Consider the following 25,786-nt stretch of genomic DNA (forward strand, 5'->3'; position numbering starts at 1 on the left):
GAGATGGGATGGGAGATGGGGCTGGGACAGGGCACTGCAGCTAAAACATACAATTCTAGGCAGCTTTATTCAAACAGTATGGGAGAGAGAGGAAGAAAAGCAGCACAGATCAACATCCAGATACAATAGCACTAACCTTTATATTCACACACCTATAAGGCCCTACCTTACCACACAACTCCTTTTTCAAAACATAAAGAACTTCAGCCCATTATTCTGGCCTTTGGAATGGGTACAGAAAGAATTATCCAACCTGTCTTCCAAATTACAGATAAAAATTATTCTAGGAATTTCTATAACATGACAGATACAGGGAGACAGGGAGCAAGAGAGCCAATGCACCAGACACACTTTGGGCGAAGGAGAAGATTTACAACTCAGGGAACAACATGGAGACTTCATTGTCACCACCACGATCCCTAGGTGAACTGACATTCCAAGAGTTCCCTGCTCAGGACTCTGCACAATATAGGATCAGCCCCAGCATCCGTGGTGGGCTCCTGGCTAAGACACTGGCTTAATGAAGCCATAATCCATGCACTTGATGAGACATTCCCGGGCTGTCTGAATGACCGCTGCCCTCTTCTCGTCCGGTTCCTGTTTGCCCACCACAGTCAGGATCTCCAGCAGCTCACTCTCCACCAGCTTCTTGGCCAGCTCAGCATCAGCCTGCAGCAGGTTGTAGGCAATGACCAGGCCCCGGTGTTGGACAGACAGCTGGTCATGCAGGCAAAGCCGTTGTAAGATCTCCAACCACTGAGTTGTCTGGAGCGGGGAAGATGGATAAGGAAGAATTGGAGGAATCAGTGGGTGGACAGAGAGAGGAGATTTTGGACAAGATAAATAGAAGGCACTGGCCAGGCCCAGATTCTGGGCTCTGAAAGGGCAAGTGAGCAGGAACTCTGGTTATGTGTGTATGGGACTCAGAATATGCGTACTTGGGCCCCTTGGGACCAACTTCGTGGTACCCATCTTACCAGAACCCGAGCAGGAATTGGAGAACTAGAAGGAACTTGAAATAATCCAATTCCTTTCATTTTATAAGTGGAGGGACTGAGGTCCAGGGAGGGAAAGTAACTTAGCCATCTATGGTCACACATCGGGAAATAGTAGAAAATAAATATCCACACAACCATTTCTTTTTAAAGCGTCTTAAGAAGCAAAGGGGCAGGCTCACTGCATGCCTGAGCAGAATGAGGGTGGGGGGTCTCAAAGAGGAGGATTCTAACCCTGGGCACATGGTCAAGGCCTTTTTCTGCTAACCGAGGTGCCCCTTGAGACAGGAGCTCCAGGTATGCACTCCACCAGCCTTGACTTCAACTGGATCAGCACTGGGGTTGGAGTCTATCCTCTCCTCCATCCCTCCTCTCTCTCTCTCTCTCTCTCTCTCTCTCTCTCTCTCTCGCTCGCTCTCTCTTCCATTCTCAGGTGTGAAGCATCCCAACCATTGTGCACAGGGAAGACAGGACTCTAGATCCCTCTGATCACCCCAGAAGACAGAGATGGAGTTGACAATAAAACCAGGAGGCAGACATACGTGGGAAGCAGAGTAGAATAGTTACCAGCATGGGTCTTGGAGTAAAAGAGGCCAGTGTTCAGGTCCCAGCTCAGCCACTTACCAATGGTATGACCTTGGCTAAGTTATTTAACCTCCGCAAGCCTCAGGAGATGGTCTGTGGAAAGAGCTTAGCATGGGAGCTGGAGCATAGTGAGAGCCCAACAAATGAAAGTGGACAGGAATGATGATTTTAGACACTAACCCAAAGATTTCCTCTTTGCTACCTTGTACCTGTCACCTCACCCTCCATTAGTAAGCAGGAATACTTTTCTTCATACACTGCTCTGAGTTGGGGAGAGGACAGGGGGGAAGAAAATCAAATTCTTGACTTCCAAGCTTCTAGGTAGACTTTTGCAAACTCTACACTGAGTCTCCTACCACAAAGGAAAGGAAAGTTCAGCTAGCTGTGGTAGGGCTCAGGGAAAGATTCAATGCTGGTGGACTGACTGATAATGGGCCCAGTGTCCATCAGTCCCTGGAATGAGCCACTGGGGGTGAAAGAAAGGGTGATGATCCTATTGGGATAGGATCCCAGCAGAAAAAGCTGTTGCCTGGCTTCCCAGGGCATATCCCAGCAGGTGTGAGACTTAGGCCCAGCATCCAACATGGCCCCAGGGTTGTACAAAAGATGGATCAGGCCAGCTTCAAGGAGTCATCAGGATGCCATTGTGGGGACAGGAAAGCAGCCAATATCTCTGAGCCCCTCAGGAAGAAGGGAGACATGGCCAGGAGTGGGTCAGCAATCCTACAGGATTCCAATTCCTTCCCAGCTAACTAGCTGTGTGGCCTTGGGCTACTTTTCTGCACTCAGTTTCCTCATCGGTGAAACAGGGATAATCATCATCACACCCACTGCACAGGGTTTGGGGGAGGATGGAGTGACTTAATAGATATAGACACTTAGAGCAATGTCTGGTGCCCAGTAAGTGGGAGAGTCACAGAGCGCTCTGCAGAGGAGTGTCAGCAGGAGTTGTGTGGCCAGTTACTTCAGCAGAGGCTGCTTAGGGCCGAAGTTTCACGTGGTCCCCTGGCTGGAAGCACCCCACCCTGATACCGAATCAGAATATCTGGGGAAAGTACTTTAGCCAGCCCACCAGGTGACTCTTGCCCACCTTACAGTGTGGAGAAGCTTGCCCTTAAGGAAAGTGCTGAAGCCCCCTAGGTGGTAGGAACAGGGGGCCTGGGAGTGGTTACCATGGAGACAGGCTTTCCCTCAGAGGATCGCCCAGGGCAATATGGTCGGGATGAGGAGAGATTCCCTAGAACCCACCCCCTTGCTGGCCTCCAGGGCCCACTCTCACCACTTGGGTCATCTTGAGGCACAGTTTCTTGTGCGCTGCTGTCAGCATGGCCAGGGCCCCTGCGGCTGCATTCTGCAACTTGTCATCATCCTCCCCGCAGAGCAGTACCACCAGCTTCAGCCGGTCATTGCCATCCGCCAGGAACCTCTCCTGTACCTATGGGAGGAAGGTCCATGGCTCAGAAAAAATGCCCTCACCTGCCCAGCCTGGGAGGGAAAGATGCACATGAAGCCACACTCCCTAGCCCAGGATCTCTGGGAGCTTTCCTTTGAGCAGCTCCCCCATGCCACCTCCCCCTGGAAGTCTTCCCTGATTAGCTGGATGAAGGGGCTACAATCTCCTCCAGCTAAAAGGTTAAAGAAAATAAAGGATTCCCCAGATAGCTTGCTCCACAACCTCTGTTTGCACTTAGCTATTCACCCGGGAAAAGAGGCAGACAGACTCCTCGAGGGTAGATGCTGCCTGAAGAGCTGTGTCTCACTTCCCTTTGGGGGAAGCCTGGAATGTTTCTCTCACAACAGATGGGCCTTCAGGGTCTGCCCTAAAATGACTTTGCACCCCCTAAAGGCACAGGGGCTTGGTAGGAGCAGGGGATCGTTGGGCAGTTTACTTGGTTTTAAAGAACAGCTGTACTGTCTCCACCAGGTGAGAGCTGAGGCTTTACAAGGATTCAAAAGCAGGAGAGGAGCCTCCTCAGGGCCCTGACAGAGCCCAAGGAACCCCCCGCCCCCCTTACTCCTCAGCTCTACAGTAATATCTGGTTGGTCAAGTTTAAGGGCATTTTGTTGGGTCAGGTTTCCTAGAAGTGGAGCTCCAAAAGGAGTCAAAGGTCACCGCTGCCCAGGTTATGACTCTCCGTGAAGCGGGATCAGTGGTCCTCAGAAGTGAGAGTATGGAGAGATGGTCAGTGCGGTCCCCTCTCCTGGGACACAGTTGTGAACGGGAAGCCACTGCCCCAAAAGGAGAATGTTCCACCACCCCGTGCACCTAGATGCAGTCATAACCAGTTCTCAGCAGTGGGACGTGAGTGGAAGGGATGTGTGTCACTTCCAGGCCTCCATGGCAAAGCACTACGGTGCCTCTCCCATGGTCTCTGTCCCCATTCACCATCGGAATAGAGACCACTCCCAAGGTGGCAGAGGGGTAGACAGTGCCTGATGATCAGAGAAGCCTGGATCCCTGAGTTACTGCTTGGAAGCGAGCCACCTGATCCAGATGTGAGTGAGAAATTTTATGAGTGAGAGATGAACTATCCTGCTAGGACCGCTGTATACTTTTATTTTGGTTGTTGCCGCAGCTGGTGCTCCCACAGGGAAGGTTGCTGCCCCTCCCACTGTTCCTCCCCTCCCCTTTCCTTGGACACACTCTCTTCTCCCTCATGGCTGCCTGGCCCCCAGCCCAGCCTTAGGCCAGCTCCCTGGCAGGCCCTGGTAGCTTTATATCTTTTGACTTTAACAGGCTTTTATGGGTCAAGTTTTCTCGCTACAACAGTGAGAAGATCCAAGACCTTAAGTTGAGGAGAAACAGAGTGTGTCTCACACTAGGTCCTCCGTGAGTGCCCAGGAGGGCCACATGGGCTGGCCTACACGTTCACAGGGAACCTCAGATTTACACCCTGTTGTTACCTCTGATGAGGTTACACCTACAGGTACAGCAAAATACTCTAGCAGGATGCCTTAGCTAGTTTGGCTCAGTGACTAGAGCGTCAGCCTGGGGACTGAAGGGTCCTGGATTTGATTCCAGTCAAGGGCACATGCCCGGGTTGCGGGCTTGATCCCTAGTAGGAGGTGTGCAGGAGGCAGCCGCTCAATGATTCTCTCTCATCATTGATGTTTCTGTATCTCTCTCCCTTCCTCTCTGAAATCAATAAAAAAATATATTTTAAAAAATAAAAAATACTCTAGCAAGATGGAAAGGAGAAGACATGTATTCATCGTATGATTACAATTTGTCCCATTACTGGACCATGAGGTCATTGACATGTTCTGAATTCATTTAATTATAATAAATCCTGTGATTATTCTGTGAAGAGCACAGGTACAGTGAAATGTAGTTTCTATGGAAATGGCAATATTTCATTCATGTTAACATTTAAAATATTCTAAAATTATAACTATTTTCACATTTCTTCCATATAGACTCAGTGCTACCTTAGTACCATTGTAACAACCCCAGTCACGCCCGGCCCTGCCTATGGCCGACTCTCCATGCCTCGATCACTCCCCGCCCCCATGCCGAGCCCCTCACCTCCTTGTTCAACACCATGTTGCACATGCACTCGGTGGCCGCCTGCCGCAGCTGGTCGTGATTCTCAAACATGTAGTTCTCGATGTCTGGCAATGCCCTCTCCTTAAAGATCTTCTGCCTAGGGCGGGAGGAGTGGAGCAAGAGAGGCCACTGAGTCCTCCGTCGTGAACGTGTTGGATTCTGGGCCACCTAAGTGCCCTTTCCCCATCCTAGTGGTATCCCTCCCACATCCTCGGCCAGCAGGATTCCTGTAGCATTGATCCTGCCCCCAGCTCCAGGAGGGGCACCAGGGGGCATCCTGGCCACAGTGATGGGTTCCAGGGTGAAAACGTCACTGCAACATGTGCCCTGACTGGGAACAAAACCCGCAACCTTTTGGTGTACAGGGTGACACTCCAACCAACTGAGCCACCGGCCAGCGCTGGAGGTTCTTTTGTATTATTGCCGAAGAAGAGAAATTCTCTTTGTCTCTTTTCTGATGGATATGAAGATGCTGCCTTGTGACTGAGGGGGAGGGGAAAAGCCCCTCTGAGAGCTAAAACACAGACAGGAGCCCAGCCAGCATGGCTCAGTGGTTGAGCATTGACCTATGAACCAGGAGGTCACGGTTCGATTCCCAGTCAGAGCACATGCCTGGTTGCAGGCTTGATTCCCAGCGTGGGGTTTGCAGGAGGCAGCCGATCAATGATTCTCTCTCATCATTGATGTTTCTATTTATCTCTCTCTCTCCCTTCATCCCTGAAATCAATAAAAATATATTAAAAAAACAAACACACAGACAGGAGAGGTACAGAGAACCAGGCCCCAGGACAGCTTTGTAACCCCTGCATCAAGTGCACCTGAATCCGGAGTCCCCAGACTGTATTTACATGAGCCAGTAAATTCCCTTTATGCTCAAACCAGTTGGGGCTGAGTTTCCTGCCACTTGGTACCAAAAGAATCTCAACCCAATACACTGCACCATCCCCTGCCTCTGAGAAGGAATATACTTCCCCCTCCCATCCTCCTGGGCATCTTTTTACAACGTAAGAAAGAAGCCTTTTCTGTCTCCTCTGGCTTGTACGTTCTCCATGCGGTTTTTCCAAGCTAATTCAAGTCCCTCCCATTGTATTTCTTCCCGCTGCCTTTGAGCCAGCCCTTGGAGGAGAGTTTTCACACGCGGTGTATGTGCCACTCAACCAAACACTCCAGGACACCTGTCTTCACTCCTGCTCCTCCACACCCCGCTCACCGCAGTTTGTCGCTCCGCCCAGACAGGTTGGTGAGGCCCAGGAGGGCCTCGTAGTTCTGCAGCCCGTCCCTCTGTGTGTCCAGGAGTCTCACAAGGGGCCGCACCACCTCGTATACCTGTGGGGAGGAGTGAAGAGGGGGACAGGTGGAGGCTATGATCCCCAGTCCTTGACATTTACAGGTGTCCAGCTTTAGAATTTCCAAAGCCCTTGTCCACCCATTGGTCTGGTTTGACCTTAATGATGATCCTGAAAGGCAGGATCACTCCCTTTACTTTGCAGATGAGAGGAGTTCCCCAGGGGACAGCCCTGTGAGTCAGGCAGAGCTGGGTCTGGACACCAGGCGCCTCCAATTCATTGCCCTCTCTGTGACAACACCATGGCTCTCCCAAGCCAGGAGCAGGGTGACAAGAAGAAAGGCCCCTAGGAGCAGAGGAGACCCCTCCCACTGCCCCATCGCATCCACCCAGACACCGACCCGCTCCCCGGGGAAGGCGATGTCCGGGTTGGAGACAGCAGCGATCTTTGCCAGGGCATGGGCTGCCTTCACCTTGCCCACGTCCGTGCCCTCCAAAGCCAGGGGAATCAGGGCCTGCAAGAAAGGGCATGGTCACTCCTGGGTGACAGACATCCTGTGACATTCTGCAAAGTGTGTGATTTCCCCCCATTTTACAGATGAGGAAACTGTAGCTCAGGGAGATTAAGTAATCTGCCCAAGGTTATGCAGCTGGCATGGGGACGAACAAGGACTCCATGATGAGTTCTCTGTAGCTCAGTGCATGGTCTTGGTATCTGCACCATGCTTCCTTCCAGTTGCCAGGGAGACAGATGGGATTCCACAGCAAGTCCCAGGACACATCGCAGAATCAGGCAGAAATTGGATTGGGTCCATGAGAACAGACAGCACAGTTACCTGAATGACCATATTCCAGGAGGTCGGGTGGGGACAGAGGGTACATTATTCTTGAGTCAGGCATAGAGGATGCATGTACACACACACACACACACACACACACACACACACACACACACACACATGCTCCTTCCCAGTAGAGTACCTTTTAGGATGCCAAGAACCTTATCCCACCCAATTACCTTGCCACCACCTTGAGCCACAATGGTGCCTCGGTCCTTCGGGTTGTCACACAGTGCCAGGAACACCCTGTAGAGTAAGGATAACGGGCATTTAATGTGCCAGCACACCCCTCCTAGGCATCAGCAGGCCAGCCGGTCAGAGCCAGTGCAGCCCTGGAAAGTGCTGCTGGTGTGCGTGTGCACCCTGGGAAGTTACTGCCAAGAACATAAGTGGCTGGGGAGGAAGTGAGGCTGCAAAGAGCCACCTCATCCTCATTTAGGGAGATAACCAATGGCTCCTTGCTGCCTATGAACCAGGAGAAACACCCCAGGACCTCTGTGACCTGGCCCTTATCTCGCTCTCTGGTCTTACCCAGCACTACTCGCTCCTACGCACTCCATGCTCCAGACATATTGCAGGAAAACCCCAAATGCACTCATTCTTCCTCTGTCCTTGGTGTCTTTGTCTATGCTGCTCCACCCACCTGGAACCCTTCCCTCCCCTGCAGTGGAGTGGCTCCTTTGTCCCTTCAGGGTTCCCTTGAGCTGTCACATCCTCCAGAAAGCCTTCCTGGCTGCCCACCTTCCAGGCTGGCTGGTGAGGTGCCACTGCTCTGCTCCAACCAACACTCTGTCTTTCCCCCATCGTGGCACCCGTTGCCTTGTACTGTACTGTGAGCCTGGCTGCCTGCCACCCAGGTTGCACAGACACTGTGCCTTTCATCTCTGGGAACCAGGCAACCAGACAGTGACCTCTTTCCTCCTGATGCCAACTTCCACTTGTGAGGACCTCCCCCGCCATGTCACTTTCAATGCTGATCCCCTTTAGGCTCCTCCCCCGGCCCCCCCAACAGCTCATTCCCTTATTTACTCCCGGCCATTTCCATCTCCCTGCCCAGCCAGGCCCAGCCCTGGCCCCCTGCAGCCACACCTGGCCAGCAGCTCTTTGGTCTGGTCGGTGAGGATGGCACTGTCTGCTTTCACCATGCAGGCCAGCGCCGAGATGATGCCAGCCTTCAGGAGCCGCTTCACCCGCATGTCTACAAAGTCCTTCTTGTCCTGGGGAGACAAAGGGTGGCAATGGGCCAGGGGCCTGGCACCAGGCCAATCTGTATGGGCACTAAGATGGCACACTTCCGACTTCTTGGGGTACTTGAATAATGGTCCCTCCAAGCATCCATGTCTTCATCCCCAGAACCCGTGAATATGTTACCTTACATGGCACACGGGACTTTGCAGATGTGATTAAGTTACGGATCTTGAGCTGGGGAGATAGTCCTAGGTTATCTGGGCAGGCCCAGTATCATCATCGGGGACTTTAAAAAGGGAGACAGAGGGGCAGAGGTAGTAGTGACCGCAAAAGCAAAAGGCTGAAGTAATTCAAGGTCACGAGCCAACGAAGGTGGCTTTCAGAAGTTGAAAATGACAAGAAAACAGATTGTGTTCTAGAGCCTCCAGAAGGAACCCACCCTACTGATTCCTTGACTTTGATCCAGTGAAATCGATTGTAGGTTTCAGACCTCCAGAACGGGAGATAATAAATGTGTGTTATTTGGGGCAGTTGTGTTTGTGGCAATTTGTTATAACAGTAACGGAAACGAATACACTCCTCCAGATTCCCTTTGTCCAAACAGCCAAGGGGGTTACGGCATGTTCTGCCAATGTGAATGTCAGAACAACTCCTCCTCTTCCTCTGCCCTCCCCCTCCCAACACAGAGCCTGAGTAGCTGAGAGGCCAGGAAATCAACCCCAAAGACTCTTCATTCCCAGAGGAGTGAAATGGAAGAACCATGATCCAAAACACCGCATGACCCATATGTTAGTTTTCTTGCAAATGGTTGACTTGTCATCGGGTTATGTGGCAGGTGGGAGGGTAGGGGGATATAGGCAGTGAGCAGAGCAAGGACAATGTGTCAGGTACGGAAGGCCACCAGGGTGGAAAGCCCCAGGTGCCCAGCAGTGGACAATCAACTGTCAGGCGGGACCTTGCCCCCAGGGTGACTTTCCTCCCCTGGCATATCGCTGGTCATGAGGCTTGGACCCCTGACCTTTCCTCCCTAGAGATACCATCTAGGCCTCAAGTGTGTTTCAGCTCCAGGCCCAGATAAGCAGCAAAACCAGCCACGGCTGACATTAGGACAAGCTGCATTGAATAATGACCCCCTGCCCTGCTGCCGGCCAATCATCCTGAATGACACACCTGGAAGACTACTGCATGTTCTACTGAGATCTCCTCCTGGGACCCCCCCTAAAATCTCCACCCTTAAAGCCCTTAGGACGGAGGACCCAGTGCGCTCTCCCCGCCTGGGAGCACACTCTTGCCTTTTCCTTTCCCTTCCCTCTCGTGCCCCACCTCCCAGGCAGGTTATCGTTAGCTTCCTCACTCCCAAGCTCCAAGGGCCCTTCCTTTACCTCCATAACTTGTTTCCTAAACCCATTTCTTCCAGGGATTACTTTTTTTACCTCTGTCATTTACCCAATAAATGTTCTCTTACAGCTTGGGTCTTGCTCTGAATTCTTTCCTAGCCAGAACCCAAATATTGAGGTTGCTGAACCCAGGTTTGGTCCAACCCACCCCTCCCCGCCCCCCCCGCCCCCCCCCCCACCACCAGTCTGACACGTGGTGCCTTTCTGCCGCCTACAATGGGGGATGTAGGCAGGACTGAGAGGGGACATGTCGGACAAAACTGACATAACAATGGATTGGGTTTCTGGAAACCCAAAGTCAGCCCCAGGGTTGAGTAGCCTTTACAGACAATCCTCAGAGGAGCTGGGAGAGACTGACAGTCAATCGCTAGAAGCCACCCTTGAGCTTCACAGCAGCAGTGTATGCTCTGCACTCTTGCCTGCGTGAAATACTACGCAGCTTTGGGAAATGATTCAGAGAGTGGCACAGCCGTGAGAAAGCACAAAGTATTTTCCCAAATTGAGTACAAAGTTATAACTACAGTCTGATTATAACCGTGAAAAGGGAAGAAAAAAGGTGCATAGAAAAAAGCAAAGCCTCTGGTAGGTAAAGTAACATACCCAATTGGGGGAGGGGGGGGGATGATGTCACTGTGAGTGCTTAATTTCTTTTGTCTGCTCTCCACTTTTTTGTGTTGCAACACGGTTATATCTGATCATTTAGAAAAATCTACATTTTTTTTTCTGGTGGGAAGTAGGATGCATATATACTCATATGCAAACCACAAGCAAAGTATACCATTGTGTACAGGGAATCATGGGGGGATGGGGAGGAGGACCCCAAGGAATTTGTGACATCTTGGCTACTGCTGATCCATGTCTCTCCTCCTCTCATTTTTTCCTACTTAGCACCCATATCCCTAAATCCAGATATCCCAGAAAATAAAATGTTTGTGTGTTGGGAGCATAAAATACAGCTGTCTGATGTCCATCAAATCAACACCATAAATTGCAAAACATTCATCGTGGCTGTTCCATTAAAACTAAGAAAAACACGAGCGCCACCTAGTGGGTGAAATGTACTATGATCATCTTCGGTTTACCTTATGCCAAATTCTCCCAAACACACCCACCCAACACCCTGACATCACTAGCTCTCCTTTCCACCTCTCTGGAGGACTGGTGGCACAGACCCCCTCCTGGGCGGCCCCCGTCCCCACCTTGGGGTGCTCCTCGGGCACGTGCTGCTTGGAGAACTTGGCGAGCTGTACGAGCTCCGGGATGACCTCCTTGACATCGTAGCTGTTGGTGCAGTTCACCAGGATGGTGGCCACCGAGTACAGGATGGTCTTGTCAGAGGTCTGGAGGCACCGGGGAGGGGGGTAGGAGGGAGAAGGCAGAAAGAAAACTTCAGAACAAACTTCTGCTTCCAAGAAGGCTCCCTCGCATGGGCCACAGGTTGGTTCGCGCCTGAATCTGATAGATCTCTCCTGAGGCCGGAGGCAGGGCCCTACTTGCCTTGGCCATCTCAAACATGGCCTGCAGGGCAGGGATGTCCTGGACAAAGTCGTCCTTCACATCAGCATCCAGCGTCAGGTAGGCCATTCCCTCCACCGCCCATCGCCGGGTCCGGGTGTCTATGGACGCATTGCACAGCCACCTGGAGTCAGGGAGGGAGAGATGCTGGGGAAGGGCGCCAGGGCTGAGGTCAGGGCGGTGAAGCCATTTCAGGGCAGTGGGTAGCAGGTGGGGGCCTTTCCCAATCTGGTGGACACTAGGGCACCCCCCGGGGAGGAGAGGGCAGGCCTGGGGAAAATAGGACCCCCTTACTTGCGACACTGTTTAGCCAGCTTCTCCGTGGACCCTTCAGCAAACTGCCTGAGACCATAGTCTGTGCCACCTGCAGAGCCGAGCTTACAGAGTCCCTGTGGAGGAGGGAGACAGTGGACATCTGGAGGACCAGAGGCACCAACGCTTGGGGACAATGCCCTGCTCAAACAGGTCCTGTGGCTGGAACACTTTGCCCCTTTTTCTTTGGGTCCACGAGAAGTGGCTAGTGGCCTGGAAAGGCCCCACCTGCGACCTCTTTCACTCAGCCCCTCCCTGAGCATCCAGGTGAAGGAAGGAAAAAGCTAGAGGTTATATATACAATTGATTGATTGATTTTAGGGAGAGGGAGAGAAACATCAATGATAAGAGAAAATCATTGATTGGCTGCCTCCTGCACACCCCCTGCTGGGGATCAAGCCCACAACCTGGGCATGTGCCCTGACCAGGAATCGAACCGTGATCTCCTGGTTCATGGGTCGATGCTCAACCACTGAGCTACACCAGCCAGGCAAGCTGGAGGTTTTTACCCTAACCCAGGGGTGGGCAGACTTTTTGACTCGAGGGCCACAATGGGTTCTTAAACTGGACCAGAGGGACGGAACAAAAGCATGGATGGAGTGTTTGTGTGAACTAATATAAATTCAAAGTAAACATCATTACATAAAAGGGTACGGTCTTTTTTTTTTTTTTAGTTTTATTCATTTCAATGTCCGCGGGCCGTAGTTTGCCCACGGCTGCCCTAACCCCTTTCCTCCACCATTTGACCCCACAGATGTTTTGAATGCCATTTTGAAAAATCAGCACAAGATAATACTAATCCTGTCTGAAACTGCAGTGGTGAGACTTGTCAGAGCACAGAAACTGGCAGAGAAATCCTATCGTATGGGTAACAAATTCAGATGTACAGAATTTTGCTCAGGAAATTTGGACTTTTTTTTAGAAAAGAAAAAAAAAAAAAAGTCTTCCATAAGAGAAAACTCACAGTGCCAGAAGTGAAAATTCGTTTTTTTCTAAATTGATACAAACAAAAGAAGATAAATGATTCAAATCTTCACTATAATTGTTCACGAGGAAAAGGTCAATGAAAACAATTTCTGTAAAATGAAGATGGAAAAAATAAAGCAGGTTTGTGCCGGATAGAAACTGATTGATCAAATAAACTGACTTTTTGGAGTTTTCTCTAAAAGCATTTGCTGGATAAGACCCATCAGTGCTCGTGCCATTCGGAAGCATGGAGGAGGTGGAAAAGATGAAGGGATTAAGAAAAACGAAAAAACGAAAAAAATCCACAACTCCTAGACAAACAACAGTGTAGTGATTACCAGAGGGGAGGGAGGGTGTGGGGAGGTAGGAAAAGGTAAAAAGGAAAAAGAAAGCAAGGAGGTGTCGGAGGTTAAATGTAGGCCCGCCGTTCTCAATCTATGTTCTCACAGCCTCCTACACATCACACTGCCCGTGATGCCCTTGGACGGTGACCTCCTCAAGGACAGGGGCTAAGCCTCATTCATCCTGAGGTCCCTGGTGCCTGGCATGGTGTCGGGTACCGAGCCCACTTACCACCAGCGTGCGGATCTTGATCTTCTCATTTTTGGTGGTCTTGTAGATCTGTTTGAGCAGTGACACGCCGTTGGTGATGATGAACGTGGCGCGGCTGAGCTTGGTAGAGGCATGGATGAGGGCCTCCACGGCAACCAGCTGGTCTACCTCACGATCTGAGCCACACAGCGCTACCATCATCTCCATCACACCTTTCAGCCCCAGCAGCTGATTGCCCAGGTCAAAGGGGCCTTGCAGGACTCCCGACACTGTCTGGATGGCAATCACATTCTTGTCCATGTTCTGGGGGTCAAACTTGCCCCTAAAAGAGAAGGCGAGGGTGGCGGAAAGTGTGAGATTTGGGGGCAGACGGAGTTGGATTTGCATCCTGGAGTCACCACGCATATGCTGTGTGACCTTGGGCAATTCACTGAACCTCTCTGAGTCTCAGCTTCTTGATCTGGAAACTAAGGATAGTTCTACTACTTCACAGACTTACGATGAGGATACGTGACCTAACGGATGTGTCAGGGGTTGGGTTCCCCAAGAAGCACCCTCTGAGACAGGAATTGCCATGTAGGAAGATGTTCACCCAGTGAAGAATAGAGACCTCCAGTCAACAGCCAGCACCAATGTCCCAGCCATGTGAGTGCACCATCTTGGAAGCAGATCTTCCCGCCTCAGTCAAGCCTTCAGATGACTGCAGTCCAGGCCAAGAAAACCCAAAGCCAGAACCACCCAGCAAGCCATTCCCAAATTGCTTTCTTTTTATAATAAATGGTTGATTATTGGTGTGTTAAGCTGCTAAGTTTAGGGGTACTTTGTTACACAGCTATTGATTACTAATACAGAGGCCGGCCCATGAGGCCTCCTGGAAACTCACGTGATGTACTCCTCACAGATCTTGCGGAAGTGATCACGTTCAGGGTCGCAGCGCAGGTCGTCATAGAGCTTGTTGATGAGGATAGAGGCCAGCATGCGGGTGTTGTCGGTCAGGGGCAGGCAGGACGGCAGATCTGGAACCTGCCCCACCACCTTCAGGATCTTCCTGAGGCCTGCAGGACAGATGGCAGCGGCAAGTGTAAGACCCCTACCGGGCTCTGTCCAGCCCAGTTTGCAAAACATGCAACCTCAGCATTGCAGCTTTTCATTGGCGTGCCAGGAATTTAAGTCCATATTATTTTTACCCAAGTGCTATTCATTTTGATGCCTAGGATAATACTATGGCTCCCCACCCATTCTACACCATAAACCGTGTGGTTGGGCCTAGGTCCTCGTGCAGAGGGAAGAGGTCTGCTCTTGGTGCTCAGCCTTTGTAATATATGCGGAGAAGACCAGAACTGGGGCCAGAGTGCTGGGGGTGAGGCTTAAGCACTAGAGTAATTCATTAATGTGCACTTTGCTGAGATCTGTGAAAACCATACAAGGGAACTGCAGTATCAAAGTAGAATGAATTTCAAGCTGGAAAAGCTGACTTGAACCTTTAAGAACAATGAATAGTATAAACGCCTTAAATGTGCAAGAGAATTTATTGTAGCAGATTATACAGCCACAATAAAAGACGTCAGTTTAGGAGAGGATAACACCCAGAGCTAACAAATTCCATGACTATCTTCTAGACCATTCTTTCTGGGCTTAATATAACGTGCAGGCGATGCCATCTCTCCCTTCTAGAAGGCCTTGCCAACCATGAGACTTCAGGTGAGTGCTTGGTGGAATCCTGTTTGTTCTTTAGCACTTACCCCTGTTTGTCAGGAAACTTCACCCAGATAAGATGTTTTTGGGTGTATTTAGACATTTTCTGGGTATGGCCAGGCCCGGAATTCAAGACTTGACCTCTGCCTTTACCAGCCCGCTAGTGGATCCTAACATGCTGATGATTTTTCCTGGCTTTTCCATTGGGATTGAAGACTTCTTCCACTTTCTGCCCAGGGCAAGGTACCCTGGTGCCCATGGGAATGCTGGAGTGAGCCCCAGACCCGCCCACCTCCTCACCGTTGTCCACCACGTAGATGGTGCGTGAGTTGTCGTGAACGGAGAGGTCCTTCCGGGGGACGTTCTTATTGAGCAGGTTCAGGGCCTGGTCCCTGCCCTGGCCGGACACCTTCTTACTGACCAGCATGTCGAGCAGGTGGCTGGTGATCTGCTTCAGGTCCTTCTTGGTGTCTGAGGAAGGAGAGAACAGGGATAAAGAGAGAGGACCAGGGAGCCTCAGGTATATGGGACCAGGAATGGAAGAGGCTTCTAGAAGGACTACTGCTTCCTGGATATTGGAATTTCCCAGAAGCGTATAGTATTGTCCACCTCAACCCCCCAAAAAGGAGGGAAATCCCTAGACAACACTTGGGCGTCCTCCAGCCACTCAGCGCGCTGACTTCTACTACAGCCCATTCCATCCTTGAACAGCTACTTCTTCCTTCCAGGTCATGGTTGGCAGGGACCCAGGGATGCTTTGTGTAGTTTTTAATGAATTGACTTAATAAAATGTTTTCCAGAAAGGAAATGTGTACCCCTTACAGACATCTCACTCCCCACAGATTCAGGCAGGCCGGGCGCCCGAATGCAAGCCCCTGTCTGGGGTGCCCAGTCCTCCCTGCCCACTGGCAATCTCAAAAGGCAAATAAATGCCTTTTCCTGCTTTGCCCCGTCTGACCTCTCTGAGACTTGGAGACTTTTGTTCTCCTTCTAGGTTGGAGCCCAAAGGCAGGCAGACAGGCAGGCAGGCAGGCAGGCAGACAGGGAGGAAGGTTTTCCAAATGATGTCATGTAAATAAATGTTGACGGAATGAGGCTATCTGGATAGAGAAGGAAGGAAGGAAGTGGACATGATAGCCCGTTTGCAGATGGAGGTTTGTCACGAGGGTGAGATAACAGACTTACTCTGTAGGGCCGCGGAGAGCAAAATTGGGACCTGAGGTGGGTGGACGCCACAGGGACATAGATTTGAAATCAATATATAAAATATTTTAGCAGATAGCTAATAGCTCACTACCTCACAGGAAGTCGTGTCCCCCAGTAAACTGCACCTGTCATTATTCGTGCTCTTGGGGAGGCCCCTCCCACACTGGGCCTGGGCTGACCATGTGACTGACAGCACACCCAGAGGCTTAAAGAGCGCTTGCACACTGGGGCTTGTCCATTTAGGATCCAGTCCCATGTTACATAAAACTCCAAGCTGGCCCGGCTGGCCTGGCTCAGTGGTTGAGCCTCGACCTATGAACCAGGAGGTCACCGTTCGATTCCGGTCAGGGCACATGCCTAGATTGCAGGCTTGATCCCCAGTAGGGGGCGTGGTAGAGGCAGCCAATTGATGATTCTCTCATCATTGATGTTTCTAACTCTCTCTCCCTCTCCCTTCACCCTAAAATCAATAAAAATACATTTTTAAAAAATCCAAGCTGCCCACTAGCGAGGCCACCAGGAGTAAAACCACGGTGCCCTGGCCACCGTCTCCAGGTAACCACCACCCATACGAGTGAGGCCCATTTGGACTCTCCGTCCAGCCATTCTAGTGCAAAAAGGAACCTGACTTGCTGACCTTTACAACAGTAAGTCCGAACCATATCAAGAATCCAGGACTCCAGCCGAAACCGGTTTGGCTCAGTGGATAGAGCGTCAGCCTACGGACTGAAGGGTCCCAGGTTCGATTCCGGTCAAGGGCATGTACCTGGGTTGCGGGCATATCCCCAGTGGGAGATGTGCAGGAGGCAGCTGATCGATGTTTCTCTCTCATCGATGCTTCTAACTCTCTGTCTCTCTCCATTCCTCTCAGTAAAAAATCAATAAAATATATTTAAAAAAAAAAAAAAGAATCCAGGACTCCAAAAGTTAATAGTATTAACCTACAAAGAGCTCTTATGGATCAATAAGAATGCACTGATGTTCCAGTAGAAAAAAATAAGTAATAGTGTGAACCAACCACTCAAAGACAAAGACATCCAAATGGCTAATAAAGATAAAGAAAACGATTAATCGCACTAGATCATTTTTGCCTGCTGAAAAGGAGAATCTATTTAAGAATGATAGTATTCAAATCTGGTGAGAATGACTTGAGACTGGAACTCAACGTCACTTGGTAAGAGTACAAGTGGATGTACCCTCTCAGGAGGGAACTTGAAAGTAGATGGAGAAAGAGCATCCGTTATGTTCATGGCCTTTGACCTAGTACTCCCATTTCTCAGAACCTGTGCCAAGGAAATAACTACAAGTGCAAATATATTTTATGTAAAGAATGGCAGCTGGCGTGTTTCACAAGCATGCAATTAGAAACCATTGAAATCTCTAATAATATAAAGCTGCCTGACGAATCACGATACAGCCATACAATTAAATATAATGAAATTATCCAAAATCACGTTCCCTTTGAGTGATTGGTCCCTGCTTCTGTGACCCTCCCAGGCATGGCAGGGACTTCTAAAATGATGCCTCGGACCTGGGTGTGCAGGAAGAAGCAGGAGTCTATACGTGCATGTATGTAGGAATGAAACAAATGTAAAATTAATATGATAAAATGATCAAAGTCAAAAGGAACCCTTTTAAAGACTATTAAATGGTATGCAATACTAACATAATGTTCAGTGAAGAAAAGACACAAAGCTCTCCATAGCCAAATTCCAATTTTGTTAAATAGATATTTATATGTATGGATAGAAAAAAAGGTTATCAGGAGGAGTAATTACAGGTGAGGTTGTTTTGTTTTTTTCATTTTTACATATTTCTAAATTTTTCCAAATTTCTCAATGAGCCTCTGTTACTTTTTTAAATTGTGGTAAAGTATACATAAAATAAACATCATTTTAATCGTTTTTAAGCACAGAGTTCAGTGGCATTAAGTACATTCACATTTTTGTACAACCATCACCACCAGCCATCCCCAAAACTTTTTCATCTTGCAAAACTGAAACTCTGTACCCATTAAATAACTGCTCATTTCCCCCATCCCTGGCCACCGCCATTCTACTTTCTGTTTCTAAGAGTATGACAATTTCAGAAGCTGCATCTCTATGCAATCATACCATATTTGTCTTTTTGAGACTGGCTTATGTCACTGAGCCTAAAGTCCACAGGTTCATCCATGTTGTGTCATGTGTTACAATTTCCTCCCTTTTTAAAGCTGAGTAAATATTCCATTGTGTGTGTGTACATATATATATATATTTTGTTTATCCATTCATCTGTCGATGGACACTCGATTTGCTTCTACCTTTAAGTTATTGTCCATAATGCTGCTATGCATCTGTTACTTTTATCATCGGAAAATAAGACCAGACAACCTCCACCCACAGGAAATTCCCAGGCTGAGGGGGTAGCAGACTCTCCCTTGCCCCCAACCTCTGGAACCAAAACTGAAGACTGTCTCCTACCTAGAACCAGGGCCTCCTCCTTCCCCGGATGCTCCCGCTTGTCCTCCCCGGACAGAGAGTCGATGATGGCCTGGAGCAGGTTGCAGACGGCCAGGGACATCTCCTCATTCTCCACCGCCATGAGGCTGCAGATTCGGTCTATCCGGACTGCGTGGAGCAGCACCGTGGCCTGGACCCCCAGCAAACCACAGTCAGTCGTGCCGGTTCGGGGGTGGGAGACAACCACCCCATGCAGTGGGGAAATAAGCCCGTGCCTCCTGGCCCACGGTCTGGGGATGCCCTGACACAAGCCATGCCCCTCGCCAGAGGTTCAGAGCCACTGGCCACATGGAGTCACTGAGCACGTGTCCTGGGGCCGTTCACGTTGAGAGAGAGGTGCTATGAGTGTAAAGTATACACTAGATTTTGAAGATGTAGCATGAAAAAGTGGAAGCTATCATAACCTTTGCATTCAGCTCCTCCTCTCAGATGACCTTCGATAGCCTTATGTTCACATAGACCAGTGGTCGGCAAACTCATTAGTCAACAGAGCCAAATAGCAACAGTACAACGATTGAAATTTCTTTTGAGAGCCACATTTTTTAAACTGAAACTGTATAGGTAGGTACATTGTTATTAACTTAATTAGGGTACTCCTAAGCTGGCCTTGGCTAAAAATGTCCTCAATCTGATTGAGGTACGTTCGCTGAGGTCGACCCCTTCCAACTCTCCCGTCCACATTCGTCTTGTATACTTGTTTCGTCTATCTCCTTTCCGAAAACCAACCTCTGCGCATGGGCCACGAAGTTTCCATCGCACTGTACGTGCACGCCCACACGTGGTATTTTGTGGAAGAGACACACTCAAGGGGCCAAAGAGCCACATGTGGCTCCCGAGCCGCGGTTTGCCGACCACTGACATAGACCCATTTCCAGCTCTGAGGAAAAACAGAGGAGCAATCTCTGTTGAATCCGGGACCATACAACCAAAGTTGGAGGGGACACTTCAGATTTTGTATCAGGGTCCATTTATGCCAGCCACACTCTGCCCACATGTCACCCTTCCAGGTCCTTGGCTGGGCAGCCATTCATGCCAAGCACCCACACCCGGGCCCACACCCAGGCCCTCACCCTAGCTCGGTGGCCACTGCACATGCCCGACAGGGTCCGCACTGCAGCCAGGACCAGCTCAGGCCTCTTTGTGTCCATGAGCTGCAGAAGCAGGGCCACTCCGTTGTTCTGGAAGATCCTTTCAGCCCCTGCTTCTTCACGACCCAGTACAATGAGGTTGTTGGCAGCCTGAAAGAGGGAAGAGAAAGTTACCCTCAGGAGGAAGGTTTGGCTGTGGAGGCCTTAGCTCTGGGCCAAATGCAGGGTCTGGTTCAAGAACTGAGTCTTCAAAACATCTTTATATTCTTTCTCCCTATAATCTTACTCCTGGAAAAATAGCCCAAGAATATTATTCAAAAGAAAGACATAGTAACTTGCATAAAGACCAACTTGATGAACTATATTGCAATCATTAAGGACATAAATAAAAGGACTACCAAGCAACTTGTATAAAAAACAATGCTTAGCAGAATCCGAATCATAGATTCAACTCTGGTTGCACTAATGTTAAAATAAAACTGTGTAGCCCTAGCCAGTTTGGCTCAGTGGATGGAGTGTCAGCCCATGGACTGAAGGGTCCTGGGTTCAATTCCAGTCAAGGGCACATGCCTCCATTACAGCCTCGATCCCCAGCCCTGGTCAGGATGCATATGGGAGGCAACCAATCGATGTGTCTCTCTCACATCCATGTTTCTCTCTCTCTGTTTCTCTGTTTCTCTCTCTCTCCCATCAACTCTAAAGATCAATGGAAAAAATATCCTCAGGTGTGGATTAACAAAAATAAATAAATAAATCCTATAGAATAAAAGGCTAATATGCAAATTGTCCCCTTGGGAGTTCAACCAACTGGGAGTTCAACCGCTCGCTATGATGAGCACTGACCACCAGGGGGCGGTGCGGAATGCAGGAAGGCCCCAGCCAGCAGCCGGCAGCCTGCAGCCAGCAGCCAGGGGAAGGAAGGCCCTGATTGGCCCTGATTACCAGCCAGGCCTAGGAACCCTACCCATGCAAGAATTTCGTGCACAGGGCCTCTGGTAAATAAATAAATAACAAAACATTTCTGCTTATGGATAAGGACTTCAAAAAGGTAGAGAAGTGTTATATTAATTAAATAAGGCCAGTGCTCACCTTCTCCAGCCTATCAGCTTCACTCTTTTCGTCCAGGAGGATCTCAAACATATTCTGTACCCTGGAGTCTGTGGAGAACTGCACGCGCAGCTGAGGAAGGAAACAGGCGGAGGTCCGTATTTCAGTCCGCTCCATGTGAAGCTCCTCTCAGTGAATATTAGGGTACCTACTCTTTGCCCCCTGCACTGTCATTCATTCATTTGTTCATTCATTCAACTGACGTTTACTGAACAACTACTACATGCCAGATGCTGTTGCAGGTGCTCAGATGCCAGGGATAGAATGGTGGACAGAAGCAAGTCTCTGCCCCACAAAGCTTACAATCCAGTTACATCCACTGTCCCATTTGGTCATCACACATCTTGGAAGGCAAGGGATCATCACCCCAATTTTGGAGTCTAGCTATTCGACATCTCAATATGGGCTAAAACAGAAATATGCCTCCAGGATCAGAAACCTGAAGCAGTTTCAAAGTAGCTCCTCAAGCAATTGAGACCATTATGTGTAGATGCCTCGTCCCTCACAATCCCAACCCCAACCGCAGTGCTCTGAGGCTTTCATAAATGACCAAACTGATCATCTTCCCCATCTCACCAGCTCCTTCTGTACCTCCCACTACGTTGTTGTGCTGGTCCACATGCCCTCCTATTTCCATCCTGGCCTTCAGGGCAGGGAGGGTCTCTCACACCCGGCCCTTTCTTTGATCACTCCTTAGTTAGTATTTCCTCAGCTGAGTCTACACTCTGGACAATGGACCCACCATGGGGCCCCACCATGGGGTTGCCCCAGGCACATAGGAGTTACTGAGTCCGGGAGCCAGGAGCTGAGTGAGCTGTTACCCTCCTGCTCCTACAGAGGAGAAGCTAACACCCCAAGAGGTCCCTCAGAAAATAGGTAGCTAAGGCAGGACTAGGGTGCAGGAGCTCTCATCTCTGGTCCAAGCTCTCCTCACTTCACTCCATTTTCCTAGAAACGATTTTCTATTCCTACTGGCTCCTGACACTATCTACCACCAATTACCCGCCCCTCCCCCCCCCCCTTCACAGGTATCTCATGCTGCCTTTATCCTCCTAGAAATAGGGGAAGCGTTGCAGTTACACTGTTGCAATTTTAAAAAAACAACAACAAGTAAAAGACCCATGTTCTAGTTGTGCTGGCTCGAACCCTTAAACAAGCATCCCAGCACCTCTGCGCACTCACACAGGGGGCAGCTGCTCAGCTGCTCGGTGGTACCCGCTCGTGCCACGTGTTCACAGGACTAGCCTTGCCCTGACGTCCTGCTTCTCTATCATGCCCCTGCCAGGAACGGGGGGAGGTAGCCAAGACTTGTGGGCAGAGGTCTGGCTCACCTTCTCCTGAATGCTAGTATTGAGCCTCCTCAGTGTCTCCTGGAAGTTCTGGTTCCGTGGCTCAAGGGTGGCACAGCGCTGCACGTCCTTGAAGGCCTGGTCCAGCTTCCCCAGGTGCTCCAGCGCCTGGCATCGCCGGTAGAGGGCCTTGATGTCCGAGGAGTTGATGTCAATGGCTGGGGGCGGGGTGACAGGCAGGGCCTTAGGGGGCTGGGCTACAGACCGCCGTTCTTCCTCCCCTGCCATTGCCCCCAATCTCTTCCTTTGAGATTACCTACCCACATAGACGATTGGCCCAAAGCTCCCCTTTGCTCAGGAGAGAGTGAAAATCATAGTCTCAAGGCTGGAAGGAAGTTTGAGGGTCATCCTGCCCAACGCCTGATGCTCCAGAATCTGCTACGTGATGATCCCTGCCAAGCGTTCATCCAACTGGTGCTTGCATCCCTCAAGCACTGGGGAGCTTTCTCCTTCTCCAGGCAGCCCGGCAGCTCCACCATCAAGCCCTTCCCTTTTCCTCCCTGAAATCCATCTCTCTGTAACTTGGCCCTTCTATCCTACATTCAGCCCTGGAACCCCCGAGATGAAACCCAATCTCTCTTCCTCATGACAGCATTTGCTTTTTAGGGGTTTGAAGGCAGCGCTCCGTCCCACCTGGGAGTTGCCTTCTCTGAGCTAAATATTGCCACTCCCCTTGACTGCTCTTCACAGGATGTTTCCAGTCCCCTCTCCAGCTGGTCCCCGACCTTCTGAACTCACTCCAGGCTATCCGTTTCCCCTAAAAGAATGGTAACCGCGTCAAAACCCAACACAGGCCTGCGGCCAAGAGATCATGCCCTTAAGCCAATGTTGACTTCTGTTTATTTTTTTATGTTTATTTCTCCTGGCCTGTGCCACGACCTCCCTCTCCCCCAGAGGAAGCCTGGCTCCCACGGCGAGGACTGGGCTGATAGACCCGGTTCTGGGGTCCCCCATGGCAATATCCTAATTTTCAACACACGGGGTGTATGCCACACCATGGAAAAGATTCCCAAAAGCATCTCTTCAGAAAAGAAACCACTGCACCGTATTTAACACGCAACCCCATTTGCAAAACTGTGCCTTAGACATAGATGGCACATATGAAGCCCCGCCTACAAGGCCTATGATGACGCTTACACAATTTGTAATTCCTTGGAGCAGGGGTCCTCAACCTTTTTAAACGGGGCCAGTTCACTGTCCCTCAGACCGTTGGAGGGCCGGACTATAGTTTAAAAAAAAAACTGTGAACAAATTCCTATGCACACGGCACATATCTTATTTTGAAGTAAAAAAACAAAACGGGAACAAATACAATATTTGTATTTGCATGTGGCCCGCGGGCCGCCGTTTGAGGACCCCTGCCTTGGAGTGTCAAGAGCCTCTTAGACAAAACAGAGGGGTGTGGGGTCAGGGCCAAGGGGGGTGGCTCACCTCTGGAGGCATCTGAAGCCGCCTGAGCATAGCTCTCCTGAGAAAAAGAAGGAAGAGACTTGATTAGTGTGGGCCCAATGCAGAGACAGCCTGAGAGGGTCTCCACGGGAAGGCGGCGGGGGGGGGGGGGGGGGGGGCCGGGGGGGCGGGGGGGGGGCGGGGGCGGGGCAGTTGCTGTCAGAGGCCTCGGGAAGGACCCCTCGCTGCTTGTGGAAAAGTGGGTGAGCTTTGGCATCAGGCAAACTCGGGTTTGAATTCAGGCTCTGCTACTAATTCCCTGGGAAATCTTCAGCAAGTTACTAAACCCTCAGAGCCTTGAGGTTCTTATCTACAGTGTGGGCAGCTGCCTCATGAGCTGTTGTTAAGATGCCACAAAATAACATATGGGGAGCCCCTGGCTGGTTCGGATCTGGGGAAATTGCTGTCTCCCAGAGGAGTGGGTCAGGCGGTAGGCCTAGGAAAGCAGTGAGAGGTGCCCCTCTCCAACCTGAAGGGCCCAGGTGAGAGGGCTGGGATGATGGAGGATGGATGATGCCTGCATCCCAGCCCCCGCCCTCAGCCTCCCGTCCCGGCTCCGCACCGTTTTCAGGCCACAGGCCGCCCGGTTCCGATAGAGCGTGGCCAGCAGGGCCTTGTCCTTGGTCAGCTTCAGGGCCTGGCTGTAGCTCTTTGTCGCGGCCTTGTAGTCCTGGAGCTGGAAGTGCCTGTTCCCTTCCTCCTTCAGCTGCACAGCTTCTATCTCCGCCATCTGTCAGGATAAGAGGACTCTGTGTGGCCAGCCACTCACCCCGGACCCAGGGCTGGACTCCTGGCTTGAGGTCTGGAGCTCCGGGGTCCCCTCCCACCAGGACGGAAGGTGAGGATTCTGCCTGGAAGAGACCTACGCCCAGCACCCTGAGGCCACTGCCCAGAAGAACATTACAGCGTCTGCTTGGAGCATGGACCGCGATGGGAGGGGTCTCCGCAGCCCTGTGCCTCCCTCCCAGCTGGGCAGGTGAAGTCACCACCACAATGGCCTGAACTCTCACTGCAGACCCTGAAGGTCCGTGCCAGCCCCCGTCTCCCTCCCAGTCCCGGGAACAGTCGGACTGGCTCACTTTCTCCTAAGGACACTGCTCTTGGGCTGTTCTGCGACGCTGCTCCTGTGAGCTCCACTGTGAGCCCCCAGCCAGTCAGCCTCGGTCTGCCCCTCCCAGGAGACTTTATCGCCCCTGCCAGTGGCTCCAGACCATATTTGGACACAGGGGCAGGTGCCCCTGGAGCCTGTCATTGATACTCGGGGCCCTCCCCCTCCCCAGACTGGGCAGTCAGTACCACGTGGAGGTGGGAGCTGACTATCGTTGGCCCCAGCACCTTGCTCAGAGGCTGTCCTGGGGGCTCAGGCACTCATACCCGAAAGAGTGAGAGAAAAATCCAGAAGGTACGGGAACCCCCCGGCAGATCTGCTTCTCTAGGCACAGCTCTGATGCCCCTTCTCCACCTCCATCCCAAATCAACAACCTCTCCTCCCTCCCCCAACCACAGCTATTTTGGGAGCAGAGTGACAGCTGAGGGGCTGACGGACGTGGAAGCACAGGGCAGCTGCCCAGGTCCCGGAGGAACTGGAGGCTTCCAGAAATGCCCTCTGGAGGGAGGAGGGAAGAAAAGGCAGGAAAGTTCCTTCCCCTGTTCTGCTTGTCCACAACTTTCCTACCCTCTGGCATTCACTTGTTGAAAATGCCCTTGCTTTACAGAAAGACCAGCAGACTTGTTGACTCTCTTGAATATAAGTGGGTTCTGAGGGAAGGGGAGGTGGGGGAGGTAGAAGAAGGTAAAGAGGAGATAAATGGTGATGGCAGGAGACTTGACTTAGGGTGGTAAACACACAATACAATATACACAGATGATGTAGTGTAGAATTGCATACCTGAAACCTGTATCATTGTATTAACCAATGTCATCCCAATCCTATATAATAAAGGGTAATATGCAAATCGACTGAACAGCGGAAGGACCAGTCGCTATGACACACACTGACCACCAGGGGGCAGATGCTCAACACAGGAGCTGCTCGCTGGTGGTCAGTGTGCTCCCACAGGGGAGCACTGCTCAGCCAGAAGCCGGGCTCATGGTTGGCCAGTGTGGTGGTGGTAGTGGGAGCCTCTCCTGCCTCCATGGCAGCGCTAAGGAGTGGGCCTAAGCTGGCAGTTAGACATCCCCCAAGGGCTCCTGGATTGTGAGAGGGCGCA

At 50.8% G+C, this 25,786-nt stretch overlaps 1 protein-coding gene across 1 annotated transcript; it reads right to left on the reverse strand.

Moving 5' to 3' along the window:
• Window positions 1–49: 49 nt before the first annotated feature.
• Window positions 50–24,743, reverse strand: UNC45B (unc-45 myosin chaperone B). The gene is made up of 20 exons (XM_081110051.1): window positions 24,656–24,743; window positions 24,139–24,306; window positions 23,559–23,595; window positions 22,110–22,285; window positions 20,761–20,850; window positions 19,654–19,821; window positions 18,545–18,713; window positions 15,177–15,347; window positions 14,065–14,236; window positions 13,203–13,503; window positions 11,646–11,740; window positions 11,334–11,475; window positions 11,036–11,176; window positions 8,341–8,468; window positions 7,431–7,497; window positions 6,814–6,927; window positions 6,338–6,453; window positions 5,107–5,224; window positions 2,860–3,015; window positions 50–765 (listed from the first exon to the last, which is right to left on the reverse strand). Exons 2-20 carry the CDS (start codon window positions 24,304–24,306, stop codon window positions 505–507), a joined length of 2,790 nt encoding a protein of 929 aa, XP_080966177.1. The 5' UTR covers window positions 24,656–24,743; the 3' UTR covers window positions 50–504.
• Window positions 24,744–25,786: the final 1,043 nt, after the last annotated feature.

The sequence above is a fragment of the Myotis nattereri genome, assembly GCF_964212035.1.
Source record: "Myotis nattereri genome assembly, chromosome: 16".
NCBI classification, from domain to species: Eukaryota; Metazoa; Chordata; class Mammalia; order Chiroptera; family Vespertilionidae; genus Myotis; species Myotis nattereri.